At 44.5% G+C, this 21588-nt stretch overlaps 1 protein-coding gene across 2 annotated transcripts; it reads right to left on the bottom strand.

The window, feature by feature from the left end:
- Window positions 1–1220: 1220 nt before the first annotated feature.
- Window positions 1221–11241, bottom strand: LOC123053069 (protein PUTATIVE RECOMBINATION INITIATION DEFECT 1). Of its 2 annotated transcripts, none has more exons than XM_044476451.1 (9): window positions 10737–11241; window positions 8897–9003; window positions 8629–8813; window positions 6605–6913; window positions 5544–6513; window positions 4770–5463; window positions 3304–3584; window positions 2564–3233; window positions 1221–1957 (listed from the first exon to the last, which is right to left on the bottom strand). In XM_044476451.1, exons 1-9 carry the CDS (start codon window positions 11151–11153, stop codon window positions 1739–1741), a joined length of 3852 nt encoding a protein of 1283 aa, XP_044332386.1. In that variant the 5' UTR covers window positions 11154–11241; the 3' UTR covers window positions 1221–1738. The 2 variants fall into 2 exon arrangements, with proteins under 2 accessions (XP_044332386.1, XP_044332387.1); XM_044476452.1 differs by having other exon boundaries at window positions 8897–9008; window positions 10737–11238.
- Between the last annotated feature and the right edge of the window lie 10347 nt (window positions 11242–21588).

The raw sequence follows: 21588 nt of genomic DNA, 5'->3' as shown, positions 1-21588 counted from the left end.
AAGAAAAAAAAACTATGTTGATGTCATCGAGACGTGATTTTGTTAATTCTCGCCTAGATGAGAGCTAGCTACATCTTTCTCTTTTACTATTAGATTTTTTTGTAGGAAATTCCAGAGGTTTTGAATATTTGCGTTTTTTTTGTACTACATTGTTTCCTCTCCACTTCACCATCCACTATGTAAGTTTTTTTTTGCTTGAGAAAATCCATTATGTAAGCTTAGGGGCATGATCATGAAAAGTATATGGAATATTATGGATGAACCCATGGGCATATGAACCCACTTCAAAAGACTCATTTCTAAGTGCCAAAAAATCTAAAAAAGTTTCACACGTACATCTTCATATTCTATGTGCGCGTAGAAAGTTTTTGAAAAAGACAAATGCTTCTTTGGCATGTGCAAAAAAGACAAAAAAAATGTCATAGAACGCTATTTAGAAGCACTGAAATTTGTCTTTTTCGGAAAGACAAAATAAAGAGATTTTTTCACAAAACTTTGTGTTGCGCACACATATTGCGAAGATGTATGCGTGAAATTTTGCTTCAAAACTTTTGACATTGTAAAACACGTTTAAAACGAGTAGGGTGTTTCGGTGCTCAGGCTCATCTGCACCTGATTAGAAAAAAATCGTAAAAAAATTAAAAAGAACTCAAAAATTTGCAAAAAAAATTGTGCAGTAGACAATTTGATGCGTGAGGCCCGCTCCAAATTTCAAGTCATTTGGACATTTGAGCAGCTCTTAGCAAAAAAGACAAATCAGGCCAAACAATACTTGAACAGTAAACTTTTCTACAGACCCCCAATTTGTGTTTTTTGCTGAGAGCTTCTCAGATGTCGAAATGACTTAAAATTTGGAGCGGGCCTCATGTATCAAATTGTGTACCTCCAAAAAAATAGAAATTTTTGAATTTTTTTAGTATTTGTTTTGATTTTTTTCGTTAGCGCCGGTGCAGATGAGCTCAAGTGCAGAGATGGATTTTCGGTTAAAATGCATTTTTTTTAAAGCGGGTTCAGGACATGCCCACTCGCACGACTACTTGTATGGTTTTGTTCAAAGTATAAGTAAGGAAATAAACGGAGCACAGTTGCATCACCTCGGTTTCATGTACCCATCCTGAATTATGGACAATAATTTCTTTTCTTTCATACAGTAAGTGTGACTTTCAGCTCTGAAACTGATAGGACTGTGATATTCTCACCTCTAAAACCTGGCATATTCGTGCGGCAAACTGTGTTGTCCATACCCTAGCCAAGGAAGGTTCGAGTATGGAACTGCATGGTTCCAAGTTCCCACGGTTTGTATTTTGGATGCTTTGAGCTCAGACTCTGCCGATATTGTTTAAATAAAGGGGCAACAACTCCAACGGAAAAAAAAAACTGGCATATTCTTTTGTTTAGATTTGCATACTTCACACTCACTGTACAAGCGATTGGCACGAAATCTGAGTGCGCACCGTCGCCCTCTGGCACCACCAATTAACCATAGCAAATGTCAGTTCCCTCGTCGGAGCATCAGCGTTAACACCATTCTATATCTCAGCCGTGTTCCTTGCTCGTTGTTGCTGTAACTGCCATCCAGCAATAAATTTGCCAGATTGCTTACCACCACTCTCGTATAAGCAGTTGCAAAGCTTCTCAGGGTTCAGAGGACACAAGCACTGCCGCGCACCATCTAGAGGCTATACTATACATAGTGGGCAAAGATCGGTACAGCTGAACAAATTATCTGGTCTTAATGCTACTCTCCTTGGCTCGACTCCTGGAAGAACAGATCGATCTCACGCAGAAGATTCTGCTGCTCCATCTGCAACGTGCACGAGGCTGTACGCTGATTCAGCACGATGCCAAAGAGCAATGCACACACTTCGTCGGGGCTCCTTGCCACCGTTTCTTCCGCCTTTTGCTCCGACAACTCCGACTTCGAACAACTCCCCTCATAGACCTGTCTTCTGCAGACCTGCGCCATGATACGCCAAAGTTAAAAGCCTGGAAGGAAGAGATGATGTGTGTTTTCTGTTTTTGTATTTAGTTGGCATCGGTTCACTTCCATAAAGGGAGCACCACATCCACAAGAGCTATCAACACATACCGGGCACACTGCATTGGGATATGAATAATTGTTTACATGTGCATCTACGCATAAAGGTCTGAAGAACATGGTATATTCAGCACGCACTTATGAAAACTAAACTAATTTTATAAAATTAAAAGAAATGGAAAATAGGAAATAATCAGATGCACACTCCCAGTTTATATGCAGGCTGTGTACTCAGCGTCTGCTTTTCACCAGAAACTGTAGGAAAGGCCCAGGAAACCAAAGAATAAATAATATCAAGTAGTACACAGTTGCGCAGAACTCAAAGTGAACAGTAAAAAAGAGATCATCCTGACAAACTACTTGCACAACATCATAATTTGTAGTTTGTACTCCCTCTGTAAAGAAATATAAGAGCGTTTAGGACGCTCTTATATTTCTTTACAGAAACACTCTAATATTTCTTTACAGAGGGAGTATATTATGAAGAGCACATTTACCATGAGACCAATTAGAGTTGATACTAACCTGGAATAAGTTATGCAGGGAGACAACATGCTCTTGAGTGAGATATTTCTTAGTCATAAGCTCACTGAATAGCTTAACAATATCTGCAGTGACATTCCTAGCAGAAAGATTACCAACTACACCAGATATCAAAGAACTATCAAACAATGATGTCAGCCATTCTGGAACTTGGCTTAGTTTGAGCAATGAAACAGCTATATTTGATGCAATCTTCTGCTGATTACTGAATGATTTTGACGTCAAACCAGGAGCAGTCAAGGCAACTGCAAATTCCTCCATTATTAGCCTGGACCATTTTGATTCTCTGCCCACCATATTCTCCTGGCTTCCGAATTTCTCCCAACCTAAAATCATTGAGAGACAGGACCCGCAATTTTCAGCAACTCTACTGTCTTGACTCAAGACTAAACCCTCTATCACAGCAATAATGGACTTCATGTATTGCGCAGAGCATCTTAATTCAGCATTAAGATAGCTCCTCTGATCTGAAATTCTGGTAAGCAATTCCAACAGGCATTGTGAAGCAATAAGCTTAACAGGATATGGACCGAAGTGCATCAGACGGCACAAATCATGGCACGGGATGCCAACAACAGAGAAAAACTGGGTGTTATCTGAATGCTGGAGGAATTCCTGCCAGTCAATACTTGGATCTAGGATAGCATGCAAACTGAAAAACAGAGAATCATTACGTCATATACAAGCTAATTGCAATGAAATATGCAATACCAGTTGCATACCTTCTTAGAGAGAAAAACACTAATTGAAGAATCAAAATCATGAATCCCCCAAAGTCTGTTTCCTGATTGTATTGAAGTAAAGATGGGCCCTTTGCACAAGCTTCCTGTATTATACCATCTGTCAAAGAAACCAGTGGTTTGTTCAAGATTATGGCCTTCGCAGGCTCAATGAGCACCTTGCTTGCTGAATGATGCAAAATAAGGCAAAATATCCCAATTAATATCTTCTGTTCTTGGTCACTCGATGTATAATCAAGACTCGAATTGAAATACTCCAATAACTGCCAAGAAGAAGTGATTAGTACACTAGAGATACTACTAACCAGAGAACTGGAGGAAAACAGCTGCCTGTTGCCAATTCATTCATTCTTTGAGCATCAGATGAACCAAATTGAGAAGACGGACATAAGTCACAATTGGGTCATAGGCATGATCTAATCGGGGCAAGGAAGATAGACTGTTTCTACTTATTCTAATGTATGGGCCCAACATATGAACTTTGGTGGACCCTCCTAAGGGTTTGATGTGTGACAGCCACTTGTGGGGTCCCTAGGAGTCACTAGTCCTAACTTAAGTGAAACCTATTATCTGAAATGCATTCTGAGGCTAGTCGCTCCAAAAAGCTATTAGTAACCAGGAAAGACAAATTGCATAAGTAAATACTCCCTCCGTCTGAAAAAACTTGTCCCTCAAATGGATGTATCTAGCACCTTGGTGCTAGATACATCCATTTGAGGGACAAGCTTCTTCGGACGGAGGGAGTATATGATAAAAGAGAGGTGCTTTCATTGCACCCCCCCCCCCCCCACACACACACACACCCCCAAAAAAAAGATATAGAAAAGGGTATTTTTGTCTTTTGATTCTAATGGGGATGGTTTGGATTGTTACACCATGTGCACCTGCCCAGATCCGAATCAATGCAATCTCTATGAAGAACTATGACCGAACTAGAGAAGGTGAATTGAATAATCGATACCATCCACAAGGAAGCGTATCACAATTTCAATCTAATTAGTTTGGAATCAATCCAATCAACTAGGGCTCTTCCCATATAAAGTGATTAGTTACTGCAGAGAAGAGCCAATTTGTGCTTCCGTTAATCGAGTACTATGCGGTAGGAACGTGATGCGCACAGCAGCATGGAGAAGTTCAATGGCTGCAAGGAAGATTTGAATGGGCGGCAGATTATCCAGTACACATACGGAGAATATAAGGAGAGAGATTGTGATTAGTTTGAAGGGGTGGCAGTTTTTTTAGGGTCAGGTGATCAGGACTGGTCTCCTTAATAAGTACTAAAATACCCTTTTTAACGAAGGGGTAAGTTCTAATCTACATTGTCTATTTGCATTGAAAACTGTAAGCCTTGCAAAGGGAGGTGCACCGAAGCAAACCTCATGATAAAAATATGGTAAACACTAATTATGTAACCTTCAACTCATATAGAAATATAATAACAAGATTACCTTCATGGTAAGAGCAAGCCATTCATCTTCCCAGTAGACTGTCATCGCACTTGCCGAGTATAAAATATTAAAGATCAAAAGGGAACACACTGTTTTAATCCTTGAAGAATATGGGGAGCAATATATACTACCAACTGCATCTATAACACCAGATGATGTAAAATGACTAGAAGAACAAGGAGAGATCACTAGGATTTCAGCAATCACATTAACCACTGAGAAGACCTCATCTTCTGTACCATCCTTTATAATTTGATTCAGTAAGGATACAAGCAAAGAAGAGAGACTAGTTTCTCCTGAAAATACCAGTTCTGCAACCATCTTTATGTCCACCAACTGACTGCTGTTTAAAAGCACGACAGTTCTGTCTTCACAGAAAGTTCTGCAGAAATTTAGCATCTGGAAAGATAGTGGTTCTAGGAGTTCTACCTTCTGGAAGAGCCATTTTAGTGCTATTGGGTGGACTCGGATAAAAAGCAAGTCCCACTCCTTACATGCCATTACATGGAACAGAGTTCTCTCAGCTTCTGGACTATGTTGAATGGTGCAGCCAAATGAAATGCCTCTGACGAAGGCATAAAGATGGACCAGCAGAGTAAGCATCACAGAACCAGCAATTTCATAGGGAAACTTCCCACCATTTAGAAGGATGTATTGCTCAACTGAAGACAGAAGTTGGCTGTCAGCAACCAGCCTGTTCAGTTAGACAAGCATCACATTAGAAGAACATTTTTTTTTTCTTACCAAATGTGGAGCAAATGCAGCAGATCGTACCTTTCATTGTAGAATGAACAGGCATAAAGTATAACTAGAATAGCACATTGACATGATGCCAAGTTGAAATCTTCGGAGCTACATTGCCCAAGTAAATACACAAGTTCTGTAGGGTCTGATGGCAGATATACGTATGCATCTCTAATTGTTTCCCCATATTTACAGCCCAAAATTTTGTCGACAATTGAACTAGTGATCAAATATACTACTGATTTGACATGATCGGTAGGAAATAAGCCCATGAATCCAAATGACAAGCTAAACCATGAGGATGATGCCAGCATCTCAGCAAACTTGAGTTGCTTATTGTGACATGTGCTTGATAGAATAATATGGAAAATCTGAAGGATTTCTCCCAATGTTTCATCATCATTACCATCAACAACAGCAGTTTCGAGCCAATGCAGTAAATAAGTTCCACAAATTTCAATGACGCTATCTTCAAGGTCCTTCTTGACAGAAATCTTATCTGTATTCCCTTCAAGGCAGAATATAAGTGCTTCTTTAAGAAGACGAAGAGAATGTGGTACGAGAAATGCAGAGTCATAGGCATGAGGTAATGTCGAAGAGATAGCATGTTTTGATGCTTCTTCAATTAATGAAGGTAGTTTCTGAATATCATGAGCAGACGGTGACCTCATAATCTCTATTAATATTGAGCAAACAAGAGCAAAGGTTTCAGAACACATTCCAAGTTCACCACTGTCATTTCTTCTCAAAATTAGAGTCAAAGTACATGCTATCTGTTCTTCTTGGGACAACGACAGAATACCAGAACAATTAGCAATACAAATCCAAACAAGTCGTAAAACCTGAGACTGGACTGGATGAAATGGAATCTCAGTAACATAATGAAGAACAGGAAGCAGAGTAGAAAATCCAATGACAAGCTTTTCTTTGAACATCTCCTCTGAAGTTGCTAAAAGTGATAGTACTTGAATAGAGGAAATTACCAGTGGATCATTATTTCCTGAAGATGTAAACAGTTCGACTTGATTAACCATCACGAGAAAAAGAAAAACCATGCAGAAATTGATGAGGAAAAAGGTCATTCCTCATACCTGATAACCTCAGAACCTCGAATACATAATCAGCAACATTTTCATCTACCAAAGTTTGAAGTACAACACAAATATTTGCATCAGACGACAGGAAATGAAAGATTAAATCCAATGTCCCAGTTTGCACTTCTAGATTCGTAGAGAGCAGAGATCCTTTGACAGCATCAGCAAATAGAACTATGATAGAGGCATTCGGGGGCACATCATCCGTCTGCGTGGACTCTTCTTCCTCTGCAGACTTGATTAAGCTCAGGTCGCCAAGCAGCAAAATATCAAAGGCCTCCTTCTTTGCTAGCGCAAGGAGCAATGCTGTAGAAGAACAACCAAAACATCACCATACATTCTAGCAAGTAGATAACATGCTAGTATAGATTTGGATTTTCAACACAGATGAATTGTTTCATAGTTATATCCAAAAAGAAACTACAAATTCATTAGTTCAGCTAATATGAGATATCCATGTTATACTGATGCAGGAAATTTGATCACAAAAAAACTTGAAGGTTAAGTACTGTAAATATGTAAGATACTGGAACTCTCATTAGTCTGAATTCTTTCCTTGGCCAACTCTTAAAATATTGGAGCTCTCAAAATCTATGTCAGCTCAAGAATTACGAGTCGACGAGTCAAGCCGAAGTTGAGACTCATAGACTAACTTTGACTACTCTAGACTACTGCCGGATTAGTTGACATGGTACTGTTAGTACTCAACTTACAGTACTCAGCTACTGATACATAGTATGTAGTATATTGTACTATATAGGACCGTACACTATACAATAAAAATTGAATGCATGGGAAGTGAATGAAGAACCTGAGGCTGGGCCAATTGTAATATCCAATGGCCAGGGCTGCAGGGGAGTAATCAAACCCAAGGAAAGAAGGGAAGGAGAGAAGGGAAAATTTACTTGCTACAACAGCAGAGAAGTACTTGCTTGCTATCACGGCGGATCCAGGAAGAGCACAGCAGCAGAGGGGCGGATCCAGGGGAGGAGCACAGCAGCAGAGGAGGACAGCAAGGGAGGAGCACAACAACAGAGGGGCGGATCCAGCAGAGGAAGAGGAGCGGAATGCTCCTGGCATCTTCGGTGGCGGCGGCTGCGGGTCAGTGAGTGGTGGCGGCGGCCTGGTCCCAGGTGAGGCAGGCAGGCGGCTCGTTGTGGAGGAGCCTGAAAAGTTAGGGTTGCAATTTTTCCCTTCCGTGGGCTGCTCACTTCTCTTCCAATTGAGTCGATCGACTCAAACACGCCGATTAGTCTGGACTAGTCTGCGACTAGTCATCCACCCCTTGACTCACAGAGCTACTCTACACGAAGAACCTAGTCGACAATCAGATTGAGAATACTAGACTAGTGGCGCGGCTAGTCAAGACTAGTCGTCATTGTCCCAAATATCGGCCAGTTAATCGGCATCTCGGTCAGTTAATCGCTACTCAGTGGGTCACCAAATAGCTGATTAACTGATTTATCGTCCGATTAACTGGAAAAATCGCTTATTTATCCCTACTCAGCACCTGACCGATATGGTACCAGTTACCGATATCCTGAACATTGCTAGACGTTAGACTCATAATGCTTGTGTCAGCTTCAAATCTGTTTTTGCATACATAACTGCAGACAATATGCATTTATGTCCCTTTACTTATGCAAGCCAACTTCTGATATCACTCCCTCAAGTCACAGATCTTAAAACAACGGAAGTCAAAAAGTTTTAAATCTTTGGCTAATTATAACTTTCATATTTACAGTGCTCACGAGAAAATAATGAGAAGAATCCTCACAGATTACCTTGATAGTGTTGAACTTTTACGCATATATTGTGGTAAAACTAACAACCAAAATTGTATCTAGGAGACCATCAAGAGTTTCAGTTATTAAAAAATAAGAATAAATAATAAAGTTATGGTAGAAAAACACATAATACATTCTTTTCTTTGCCAAGCCAGCAAGATACATGCCAGTATAGCCTATTTATTTTGTAACCAATCAGCATTCATACAAAACAAAGTGAAGAAATATACTGACCAATACAGTTCAGGCGAACAGCATCATTTTGAGTTTTAAGTAGAACTTCAAGCGAGAGTTGAAGCAAACTTTTTCCGACTGCTGAAAGGTCCACATTGTCATTATCACATATATTGTCCCACGGGGTAGCGTTTAACAGGGAGAGTTTGTACAGCATGAACAGTATCTCTCCACGAATTTCATCACTGTATCAAAGTAAGTTCAGGATGCTGTTCAGTAAAGCTATTTGGAAGATCGGATAAAATCATCAGTATTCAGTAGTATTCACCTTGGTAGTCGCAGATTGTTAACAAGATTTAAGAAAAGAGAAACTGCATCTCCAATGTATGCTGAAGCACCTTTGATAGAATTTAACAAAAATCCCAAACAGTGTAGCTGCACTGAGATAAGACAAAGATTCAGAAATTGTGGCAGTAAAGTAGTTCAAGAAAACTGCAATAGTAGTGTTGCCACTAATTCAGCAGAGTTAAGTCCCAAAGCGGCTGACATTTTAAAATGATCCAGTCTGCCCCGTCAAACCACTTTACAATAATCAGATACAATAGTTGAAATCACAATTATTGTAACAGGTAAAGCAAGTCAATCATCATCAAGCTGCACCCTGAAACATAACAGCAGGTTTCTGTGCTGGTAACATTCAAACTCAGTTCCCAGAGTGGCATTAACAAAATAAAATGAATCCGCACTTTTTATGCTTTTCCCTGCCTTGAATGTTACACTCCCTACCTGAACAACCATGTGTTGCATTGTGGTGGTCTGTGGATAAATAAAAAACCATTCACACGGGTTGGAAGTGGTGACCTCACTCAACAGTGAAGAAGCGGACGGGACATGGGCCAGGCAGAGCTGAGTCTATTGCCGCTACTTTGGGCAGTGGTGATTGGGGAAAACTAAGAGGATGAGCACAGGTCAGGGAACTATGGGAATCAGATAAATAAGTTGCTGGCACAAGAATATATTTGTTAGAAGTTGATTTGTTTGTTTGACATTTGTGTTTTCTGGTTAGAGGCAGCATTAGAAATAAATTTTGTTAGAAGTTATTTTGTTTGTAACAGGTGTAGTTTGTTCTGGTTTTCTGTGACAAGTTTAGAGGTGGAAGGGAAGTAGGAACAAGACAACATACAATCATTAACCCTCTCTAGATGGGAATTTCAAGTAGTAAATATAATAAGCATCCCTATTAGCTCTTCCAAGTTCCAAATATACTTTATTGCAAAATATTCTAGACCCAAATTGGAGGGGAACTAAGGAGATAAATACCCACAATGGATCTAACTGATGCTTCTCTCTAGTTGTAACTCAATCCATATGAAGGTAAGAAAATGTAAGGAAAAGATATGTAATGTGCATACGAGTACTAAGAACATAGAGAACTAGAAATTACAGGTGAGATGAATGAAAACGATGGTGCCACGGAAAACATCAAACAATAAAATGCAAGCATATGAAGACCACAAAATCGCATGATAGTTTCAGTAGCAGAATATAGCTGTACACTATGGAAACAAGACACTGCTACATGTGAACAAGAAAGAAAGATGCATGATTCACATGATGCAACTTGTATGATCCTGGCTAGGAGTTGGAAAATCAGAAACTGTAGTAATAAAATAGGTTCATCCATGTTCGGCAATCGAGAGCATAGAACTGTGCGTGATGAAAATTAATAAATAGTATAAAGCAGCAACAATGTGTAAGACGCTTCAAAAAAACTTCGTCAACACTAAAATGTCCAAAATGGAAGCAAATAGATCATGAATACTCTGCCAATAATAAGAAATGCTACATGTGTGTCCATGTGCAATCAAGCTCTTGGCTATGCGCCATTACCAATTTACCATATCAGAGTTGTACAATCAAAGAATATGAGACGCCATGTTTTCTGCAGCAAAAAAAATTGTTCCGACTGCTCACTAAATAGTAAATCCTGGACTATTCACCACATTCTTTCACACAGTTTGAATAATTTCCTTTCAACCATTCCACTAAAAACTATTTGCAGGCAACATAATCAATGCAGCATTATTTCTAAAATCCACCACCATAACCACTGACCATAACTAGCATGCATCTCAGCACAGCGTAGCACGGGGTAGCGGCACACGTACCATGTGGAAGTGCTTGACGAGGGAACCCGAGGAGAGGACGTGGGCGAGGCGCGCGACGAGCTCGGAGGCGGCAGGGGGGCCCACGGCGGACGCGAGGTCGGCGGCGAGGTCGGATGCCTGGGTGGCGAGTGCGGCGTCTCGGCGGGCGGCCGCGCCCGCGAGGGCCTCGACTAGTGGCACCGCAAGGAGGCGCGGGTGTGCGGCGCGGAGAGGCGCGAGGAAGGCCGGGTCAGCTAGGGCGAGGGAGAGGCTGGCGAGCACGTGGGAGACGTGGTGGGACGGCGCGGAGGCGGAGGAGAGGAGGGCCGCGGCGCAGGAAACGCAGACGCTGCCGCCCGCCGAGGTCGGGAGAGAGTGCGACGCCCGGTGGCCAGCGCCGCAGGCGTGCGGCGGCGAATGCTCGCCGTCGGATTCCATGTGGAGCGAGGGGGATTGTGGAGGTTTTGCAGGAGACCTTGAAGCCGCCTTGAAATGGACGGATTTTTTTAAGCAGCGGAGGAGGAGAGGAATACCGAATACCGCATAATAATTTTTGTTTACTTTGAACAAACGCCGCATAATTTGGCTGTGTTCGGCAATCCACCGCTTCGTCACCAGGGAGCGGAGCGCATGGAGCAGCCTGTTCGCCGCTCTCCGTATTTTACTGTATGTCATTCTGCTCCGTTACGGAGTGGAGAGATTCTGAATGGAGCCTGAAACCTTCGAATTTTGGTACCAGTAGGTTCATCACGTGAACTGTACGGAGAAGTATAGAACTTTGTTCTTTATGATTTATGATATGAATGAGACATATATTAGCATAAAAAAAGGTTTTTCCTCTAAAAAAACTTGTTTAAGGTATTAGAAGCACAATAATACAAGTTCTGATCTATAAATTTGCCTCTCACTTGTAATAATAAAATTTATATATCACCTAAATCACTAAGCTTCCTAGGGTTAAATCTCCTATGAATCAATTGGATTGATTGATTTCCATGGCCGGCTCGATTTTGATCGAGTCGTGTGAGCACTTCAATGTTTTTTTTATGATGCGGATCCTGATGGTCAGCATGAGGTCGCATGGACTCTGGTTGTTCTCCTTTGGTGTATCATGGTGTCCCCGTGGACATGCTTTTCTTCCCCTCGCTCCTTTGTCTCTCTCCTGAGATGCCGCCGCCCATGCCTCCGATTCCGGCCGCCACCGTTGTTAATTCGCGCCAGCATAGCCTCACCGCACCCTCAACCTTCCGCTCCCGCACGCGCCCTCGGGGCGAACCCTGGCTATGGCTTGTTCATTGGCGCGGCGGTGCCAACCTCGGGTTCTCCGACCTCCAGCGAGCTCCTCGTCACAGGCTTACTGCCTGCTCGTGCTCATCTAGCGCCTCTTTAGAGACACATACACATGTCTGCTTCTGATGACCTGACTTCTCTTGGATTCGTCTCTCGTGAACTTGGCGAGGGCTCGCTACTGGTCAGTGGTGGGCAGCCAAAGATTAGTGGCGGTGGCTTGTCGCAGTTGCGCTCACGTGACGTCGGCGCAACGTTCGGTCAACAATAGGACCCGCAACAAGCTTCTTTCGCTCTCCTCACTCATGTTGCCCGCTGATAATTTTGCCCTTCATGTTTCCTGCAGGAGTCCCATTCTTTTGATTTTGCATTTTGATTTTAATGCATGCATCATCTTAAGAAATCCTTATGCAATTTGGGAGGGCAAAGAAACAAAGAGTTGATTTGTGGTGCCCTAATTAAATATGTAGTAATTAAGGGGGTGTTTAGGAGAGTTGCTTAGTTCTCCATGTACCATGGTTCTACTATGACAATTTGTCAACTCCATGATCGGTATTTTTGTACAGTTTCTTTTCTTGGGTAATATGCTACAAATTTCTAACTTATGATCCCACAATTTGTAGCAATCCAAAATAAAATCAAGTCATTTGTAGCTCCCCCATGAGATTTTCTTCAAGCTCCACCATTGACTGACGTGGCAGTGGTGGTTGATACGCCTTTTTTGCATCACCATTTCCTACTATAATTTATCCTAATTTAATGATATATCTCACATTATGATGCAATTCTAATGCATTATATCTCTTAAAATTGCAAGATACACGTAGAGGGGAAAATTGCCAGACACCTAAAAATTTGGATCAGAAATACAACAGAAGAAAAAACAAATTTTCGGAGCTCCAAAAGCAACATGATTTTACTGAATTATTTTTCGAAAACATGAAGTCAGATGCCATGAGAGGGGCCACAGGTGACCCACCAGGCCCCACACGGCCACCCCACGAGGGTGGGGCCTAGGTCGCACCATCTATCCACGTGGGCCCCTGGTGACTCACCTTGTGAGGCCTTTTGGCCATAAAATCCAATTTGACCTAGAAAAAATCACAGAAAATCCACGGGGCTTTTCCGTCGCTGTCTACGAGGCAGAACCTAGGTGGAGCACTTTTACTCTCCGATGAAGCAATTCTGCTAGGGAAATTTCCCTCCGAGAGGGGGAAATCGAAGTCATCATCATCAGCAACACTCCATTCATTGTGGGGATTATCATCTTCATCAACATCTTCACTAGCACCATCTCATCTTTAAACCCTAATTCATCCCTTTTGTTCAATATTTGTATCAAACCTCAGATTGATAACTTCAATCTCATCTTCAAACTCTAGTTCATCCTTTTTGTTCGACCGTGGTGAAAGTAACTTGGTGATATTCCTGTGTGTCATCGAGAGCGTTTTAATCACTATAAGAAGTACCACCAGCTTGTCCTTATCACAATAAGGATTGGGCCACTTGTTGCGCGTTGCTATCTTGTTACTTGTTACCTTGCTACCAGTTATCTTGCTATCAAATTATCTATCAAAACTATCTTACAACACCTGCAGTGAAATTCTTGTTGAAAATTGCCTATCAATTCCTTCCGCTCCTCGTTGGGTTCGGCACTCTTACTTATCGAAAGGACTATGATTGATCCCCTATACTTGTGGGTCATCATCGGCTTCATAAGAAAATCGGGCCAGGGAAGCCAGACATCATCGGCCCACCGAGACAATCGGATTGACCCATATTCAGTTAGACATGGTTCTAATCTGTCGTTAGAATCCATATGCCTTTGCAGGTGAACGAGCATGGTGCCCCCATGTTTGGTTTTGATAATTGATGGCAATCTCTATGGACTAATGGTTGTCTTGAGTTATATTTGAAGGGTTTGTCCATAGACTTTGCTTGAAGACCATATGTTGGTTTCAAGGTTGAAAGAAGAAGATTATGTGTTAACCAAGGTGCTATTCAAGGAGTTATCCAAAGATTGGTCATGTGAGAGTTGAGCCTATTGCGAGCATGTCCTGAAGAAGAAAATTGCGTGAACATTCATGTTTACTTTCAAGATATCATCTTTATGAAGAGATAAGATACAAGGTTGATCAATTCTAAGTACAAAGAGTGGATTCAAGTTGATCAACACACAAAGCATAAAAGATGTACCGATTGGGATCAAGTGATCTCACGGTATGGTAAGCATTGTCCATTACACTTTGTGTACTAACACATGATCTATTTTGTGTGGTGGTTCTATGCGAGGTTAGGGCTGCGTTGTGCAAGTTCAAGTGAAGCATCACAAAGAGATCACATGCTTGAAGCTTGCTGTCCATTCTGGTGATCATGGATGTGTGAAGACGTGCATGTGTCGAAGAGTGGCTCACCCATAGTGTCCTCGAGTCAGTGTAGAAACCTTGATAGGTTTTCTATTTTACCAGTCTCATAGTGTAGGCGTGGGCATTCTGTAGAAACCAAAAATTCGGTTTTCACCATTCGTTTTTTTATTAAATTTGGTTTGCTAAAGTGGAAACTAAAAATGGGAACGCAAAATAGGTAGCCGATATTTCGGTTAACCGAAAAAATCGGTTTGGTTTCGGTATATACCGATGCACCGAGACATGAGTAGTGTGATTTGCGCTTTGCGCTTGTGCCTTAAACCACCCACGCATGGCCTCTTATATAGATGATTTGCTGCATACTTCTCCTTAAACAAACGAGGTGGGACTAAACATGGTTATGTTGCCGGCCGGTCGCTCCGTATTATACTAAGAAGCCCACTAAGTCAACTCAACAAAATAGGCTTAATGTGGGTTTGTGCCGAGGAGATCACGGATCCATTCCATAGGCTTGATGTGCTGCTCCGAAACACTGCTAGACATCTCACTGCCTGGGCTCAGAGGAAGACGGGTAACATCAAGCTTCAGATTGCTTACGCCAACTTGGTCATTTTGAGGTTCGATTGCGCGCAGGATTTTAGGAGGCTATCGGACGGAGAGAGATGGCTGAGATCCACTCTCAAGCAGTTGGTGCTGGGGTTGGCGTCTCTTGAAAGAACGATCGCCAGACAACGATCGAGGATCAGGTACCTGCGGGACAGAGATGCGAATACCAAGTTGTTGCATCTGATTGCGAATGGGAGGAAGGCCAAGAACTTCATACTGGCATTACATGTGGACGGGCAGGTGGTGACAGACCAAAAGGGAAAGGAGGAGGCCTTCTACTTGGCGTTCCAGGAGTTGTTGGGGAAGGCATCGGCGCGAGAGCATACACTCGACCTGGAATTCTTGAACATCAATCGTCTCGATCTCTCGGAGCAGGATATGATATTCCAGGAAGAGGAAGTTTGGAATGTGATCAAAGAGATGCCCTCAGACAGAGTACCGGGCCCGGATGGATTCATCGGCATCTTCTTCCAAAAAGCGTGGCCGATTGTCAAAGAGGATGTCATGGCAGCACTCCACAAACTGTTCATCGACAACGGAAGAGGATTTGGGAGACTCAATCAGGCTCTTATCACACTAATCCCCAAGTGCCCAGAGGCATGCACTGTGAGAGACTTTCAGCCAATCTATTTGGTCCATGGCATACCGAAGATTGCTTCCAAGTTGTTGGGCACTAGACTGTGCAAACGAATGCCGGAGCTCGTCAACGTAAACCAATCGGCTTTCATCAAGGGGCGCAACATACACGATAATTTCATCCTGGTGAGACAGATGGCACAAAGATTGCACAAAAGGAAGGCCAATGGGGTGCTCCTCAAGCTGGATATATCAAGAGCCTTCGACTCGCTGTCCTGGCCGTTCTTGTTCGAGGTATTAAGAGCCAAAGGTTTCTCTGAGCGTTGGCTGTCTTGGGTCACGACGCTGCTCCACACTGCCAGTTCTCGTGTGGTAGTCAATGGTTCGGCCGGGGAGAAGTTCATGCACGCATGTGGGCTGCGACAAGGAGAATCGCCCTCACCTTTGCTCTTCGTGATAGCCATGGATGTGCTAACTGTGATCATCATCAAGGCCAATGAAGCCCGAGTGCTTAGCAAGATTAATGGATGTGATCCCACACAGAGGTTGTCGTTATACGTGGACGATGTCATCTTCTTCATAAAACCGAATGCAGTTGACATGCATTTTGTTCAGGAGGCGCTACAGATCTTTGGCGAGGCTTCTGGCTTGCGGGTGAACTACGCAAAATCCTCTGCCATACTTATCAGAGGAGAGGAGCGGGATGAACAGCTTATTCGGAATACCATGCCCTGGAAGATGGAAAAGTTCCCTTGCAAATACCTCAGGCTGCAGCTTGCCATTAGACAACTGACCCGTTCAGATTGGCAACCCATCGTTGACGCAGCACTAAAAATCCCCCCAGGCTGGCAGAGAGGGCTGGTGACCAGACCGGGCAGGCTCATCTTGGTGAATCAAGTAATGAGGGCGAGACCCACGCATCATTTCATCATAGCGGATGGCCCCAAATGGGCACTGGACAGGATCGATAAAGGATGCAGAGCTTTTTTCTGGGCAGGCATGGATGAGGTAGTAGGAGGGAAGTGCGTGGTAGCATGGCAGCGAGTTTGCAGGCCAAAAAACCTTGGTGGATTGGGAGTCATTAACCTACATAAACAAGGGATTGCCCTCCGACTGCGTTGGGAATGGTTGAAGCGAACGGATAACGATAAACCATGGCAGGGTCTGCATGAGATTGTAGACAAGGAGGCTTCAACGGCGTTCCAGAGCTTGGTACAATGGCGCATGGGAGATGGCGCGAAGATACTCTTTTGGAAGGATAGATGGATTGGAGGGGCGACAGTGAAGGAGCTGGCGCCCAGCTTACTGCCCAAGGTCAAACTCGGATGATCAACAGGCGAACGGCGAAGGATGGGCTATCTCTCCATGCTTGGATGAATGATATTGTGGGTGAAAGGATCGATACGGTCGACTAGAGGGGGTGAATAGGAGACTACAAATTTTACTCTTTCTTGTCAATTTTAAGGCTTAGCGGATAAAAAGGGTTCACTAGATATGCAACTAGGTGAACACAACCTATATGACAAGCAAGTTCTAAGCTAAGTATGCTAGGCAACAAACTAATTAGCAAGCCAACAAGCATACAAGGCTAAGTAAAGTGCGGGAAAGGATTAACCACAAGTGAGACGAGGACGCGGATTTTATCCCGAAGTTCACTCTTCCTTGGGGAAGAGCTACTCTCCGTTTGGAGCGGTGCCGGAGCCAAAGCTTGCGGAACGCCACTGAAGGCTCACCGTAATCTCCTTCGAGTCACCCCCAACGGATGAGCCTCGAATCACTCGGGGTTGGTCTTGAAGGCGACCACCACACCTTTACAAACTTCTCCGGAGCACACCACAAGCAAGGAAGCTTCCGGAGGAACCTCTAACCGCCTAGGAGCCCAAGCTCCAAGAGTAACAAGTCATGGTGGATGAATGTTGCGGGGAATGCGATTTGGTTTGGTCAAAGTGTAGATCGGGTCTTGCTCTCCCAATCCCCAAAGTTTCAACAAGATTGGGTGGAGGGATTGAGAGTAGTGAGCAAAATGGGGTGTAGCAATGGAGGAGCTCAACAAGACATTAGGGTTAAGGGATGGAGGAGGAAGAAGGGGGCTTTTATAGTGTTCTTGGCCGGGAGGGGATTTCTGCCCGTTGGACCCCGTGCGCACGGGCCAAGTCAGCCCCGTGCGCACGGGGTGTCCAGTGAGTTTCGAGGTACCCGTGCGCACGGGCCAAGTCAGCCCCGTGCGCACGGGGTGTCCAGAAATATTCTGACTACCCCGTGCGCACGGGGGTCAGAGACCCCGTGCACACGGGGTGTCCAGAAGATTTCTGATGAAAACATCACAGGACACAACGGCAAAGCACACAACGGGTGGAATATCTGAGGAGGTCTAGGAGGGCTGGTGTATCTGTCTTGGAGGCATTCCCACACGACACAAATTCCACGAAGACCCCTCTTGATAGTGCGGTTTTACCTACGACTCAAATCGAACCAAAACAAAAAACCTTCGAGTCGTCGGTAACCACGCCTTTGATCTTTTTGGACTGGGGGGTCGCACACCTCCATCAATGGACAACTTGGAACCAATGTCCTGAGATAAACTTTAGCAACCAACATTAGTTCCACTAACCACATTGTCATCACACCAAAATATAATCTAAGTGATACTTGCACTTTCAATCTCCCCCTTTTTGGTGCATTGATGACAACATGGTTAGGACATGGCATATAGGATACAACTTAAGTAAACAGCCATGCGACAATAGTTGATCAAAGGAGCTCCCCCTATATATGTGCAAGGAAAAAAATGCTTGATTATGCATCAAGCACACACATATGAGGCTCCCCCTAGATCCACATTGTCAAGGCATGTGATCAACATAATAAAACCCAACACGGTGCCTAGATCACATGCAAGTGTGGTGAGCAGAAAACGTGAGACTAACATATAGAAGCTTGATCATACTCCACAAGATATATCAACATAAGCATAGATAAATTCCATAAAGTAGATAGTCTCTCACATAGACTAGGTAGCTCACGACCACACCGCGAAAGCAAGTAAATAAGAGTATCTCAAGCCAAATAAACACAACCAAAACAAACGAGAGACGAGGCCTTGAGATCTCACCCAACTGAAACCAACTGCAAACGCCCCTAATAGAACACTTCTCCCCCTTTGTCATCAAGACAACAAAAAAGGGAAAAGGCGATGCTAACGAGACTCTAGACAAGAGGAGGTGCGCTCGAAGCATCATCATCATCATCAAAGTGCCATCCCCCCAAGGGAAAAGAATGAGCTGTGGCCACACTGTCGATGTCCTCGGACCCTGGACCAACCTCCTCACCAGCTGCAGCACGCTCAGCCTTCTCCTGACGCCTCACCAACTTGCCCTTGTTGATCTCCTTGACCTGACGGCGCTGAATGGACTGACACATTTTGAACATGTTGCTCACGGTCTTCAGAAGAGACTTCTTCTCCTCTCTGGTGAAACTGGCGTCAGTAGCAACTTGCTTCCCTTTGCTACGCGGAATCCGCACATAGGATGAACATCCCTCAGTGTAGGTAGCACGATCCTCAGGCCTGGGGTTGCGCCCCTTCTTGGTAGGCACATATGGTGGAGGAGCAGCCGGAAGCCAGTTGGAATCACGCTTCGGAAAGGAGGTGCGGTACTTGGCAATGTACCTGGTGGGACAGACGGACTCAATCAAAGCTTGGATGAACGGAGCATAGATGCATGACTTGTTCTCCTGAACACACTGCCTGATCTCAAAGAACATGAAGTCCAAAACATCCACTTTCTTCTTGTTATGAAGGTAGACAAAGATATCCAACATGGAGCTCCTCAGATTGTGAGAGTCCCCGGTCTTAGGATTAAGCGTGTACCTAAGAATGTGACGCATAGTATCATAGGTTGGCTTCAAATGTTTGATAGAACCGGTGGTGAAGGCCTTGTCTGGCTTGTAAGCAAAAGCAATCTCATCCTTGTCTCTACCTGTCTCACGAACACGGTCATACTCAGGATGCTCCTCAGCAAAGAACCGATACGGAATGATGTCAGAGAACTTGGCCATGGAGGCCTCACACTCATATGTGCCAGACATCCAAGTCATAGTGCGAGCCTCATCACTGTGGAAGTATACGGTGGCAAAGAACTGCATCACAAGATCTTCACTGAACGGATGGTGGAAGGCGACGAACGGGATCAAGCCAAGCCTCCTAAGAGCACTATACACACCGGGATAGGTATGATCATTGTCCCGAAGAGCCTCCACATTGATTTGCTTGTGGGGGGCAAACTTGTTTTTCTTGGTCATGATCAGCTCAGAGAACACCCGGTGTTGAAAATCATTCTTGAATCTTGGGTCAACCCTTGCATCAGTGTTTGGCACATAGGGGAAATCCTGCCTGCAAGCCCAAAGCTCTGGCTTGGTCCACTTAGAGAGAGGTAGATTCTTGACATTCCGACCTCCTGGGAGCACATGTTCCTCTCCTTCCTCCTCATCAACATCATCAGCAGAATCATCCTCATCTTCTATCTCTGCATCTGCGGGGTTCTCATAGTGAGCATCTTCCTGCGAATCATACTCCTCTTCTGAATCCTCGAAGGCTTCAATCACTGGCTGCTTGGAGGCGGTACGGCGAACACGGCCCATCTCAGAGCCCTGACCACTTCCTTCGGACGGCTGACGAGGAGCCAAAGAGAATTCCCTGGAACCTGCCTTGGTGCGCTTGCGACGGAGCTCGGACCTCTTGTCAGCAGAGTCTGAAACACAACAGCAACAAAGCACAACAAACACGAGAGACACAAATAAGTACAAGTGCTCGAGAAGCTGGTGAGGAATGGAAGACAGAGAAGAAGGAGGACTGGCACCACTGTGTACCCCGTGCACACGGGGATGTGACCACCGTGGACACGGGGTCCCGTGCGCACGGTACAAGGCCCGTGGACACGGGGGCCCTGTGCGCACGGTACAAGGCCCGTGGACACGGGGTTCGCCCAGCGGCAACCACTTCCAGATCGAGATCCGGGAGTGAGTGCGGCAGGGAGAACTGCCACAGTAATGCCCATCCGCCCCTAGTCTATCACAAGGGAATGACTGGCCTAGACTAGTAGAGGAGGAAACCCTAGACTAAAACGGATCCAAAGGAGGAAAAAGAAGAACAAGGGGAGGGAGATACCAGAGGAGGACCCCATCCCGGAAGATCTCCACGGAGCAGCGAAGTCCCACGGCACACGGAGGAGCACCGGCGACAAGGAGGCGACGGCGGCGGCCTGGAGGCGATCTGGGGCGTGGAGGGGGCGACTGGGTGGGAAAGAACCCAAACCCCCCACGTCCCACCTCTTCAGGGCCAGAAACCGCAGACCCCGTGTGCACGGGCTAAAGGCCCCGTGCGCACGGGGGCCCGTGCGCACGGTACAAGGGTCGTGGGCACGGGTCCCCGTGTGCACGGTACAAGGGCCGTGGGCACGGGGTATCCAGAGGATTTTGACAGGAAGAAGCTTGTTGGGTTATGGCTGAATGCAAATTCTTACCAAGACCCCAAAGAGCATTCCCGCCTCACTTCTGAACACGTCGCAGAAGAAATCCAACACTACTAGAAAGGAGTATGTGTAGCACTTGCACTGGAAGAGACTCGAGAAAACACACACTCACGGAAACACGAACACAAGGACAAGAAGAACCACACAAACAAAAGACAAAAACGATCCAACCTCCAACGGAGGGCGGTGGCCGAAGCCACCATGTTTGAGTTTGTTTGGTATGGCACCGCGAAGATATGAACCTTGGGTCCAAGACCAATACTCATCTTTGAAGCACAAATGCCATCTTCAAATGGCTAATGTGAAAGATTTTGATCAATTTATGCACTAGTAGGATAAGATAGCTCATTAGTTGAGCTAGCTCCCCCTACTTAGGTGCCTACATCTAAAACAAGATACTAGTAGAGTATGTGTGTGTATGCAAGAACCTCAATCCAAGTTACTTATATCCACGATATTCAGCTCATGCCTTAACTCGCGGAATCTTGCTTCATCAAGTGGCTTGGTAAA

This window comes from Triticum aestivum, chromosome 2D (assembly GCF_018294505.1).
Source record: "Triticum aestivum cultivar Chinese Spring chromosome 2D, IWGSC CS RefSeq v2.1, whole genome shotgun sequence".
Classification (NCBI taxonomy): Eukaryota; Viridiplantae; Streptophyta; class Magnoliopsida; order Poales; family Poaceae; genus Triticum; species Triticum aestivum.
This window is presented reverse-complemented; position numbering and strand designations above follow the sequence as displayed.

Excerpts from the sequence above, each read along its gene's own strand:
- LOC123053069 (XM_044476451.1), bottom strand. The coding sequence starts at position 11,153 with ATGGAATCCGACGGCGAGCATTCGCCGCCGCACGCCTGCGGCGCTGGC. Across the intron at positions 6,514-6,604 it reads CGAGGTTCTGAGGTTATCAG|GAAATAATGATCCACTGGTA; the intron begins GTATGAGGAATG and ends TTACATCTTCAG. Across the intron at positions 5,464-5,543 it reads TGTTCATTCTACAATGAAAG|GCTGGTTGCTGACAGCCAAC; the intron begins GTACGATCTGCT and ends CTAACTGAACAG.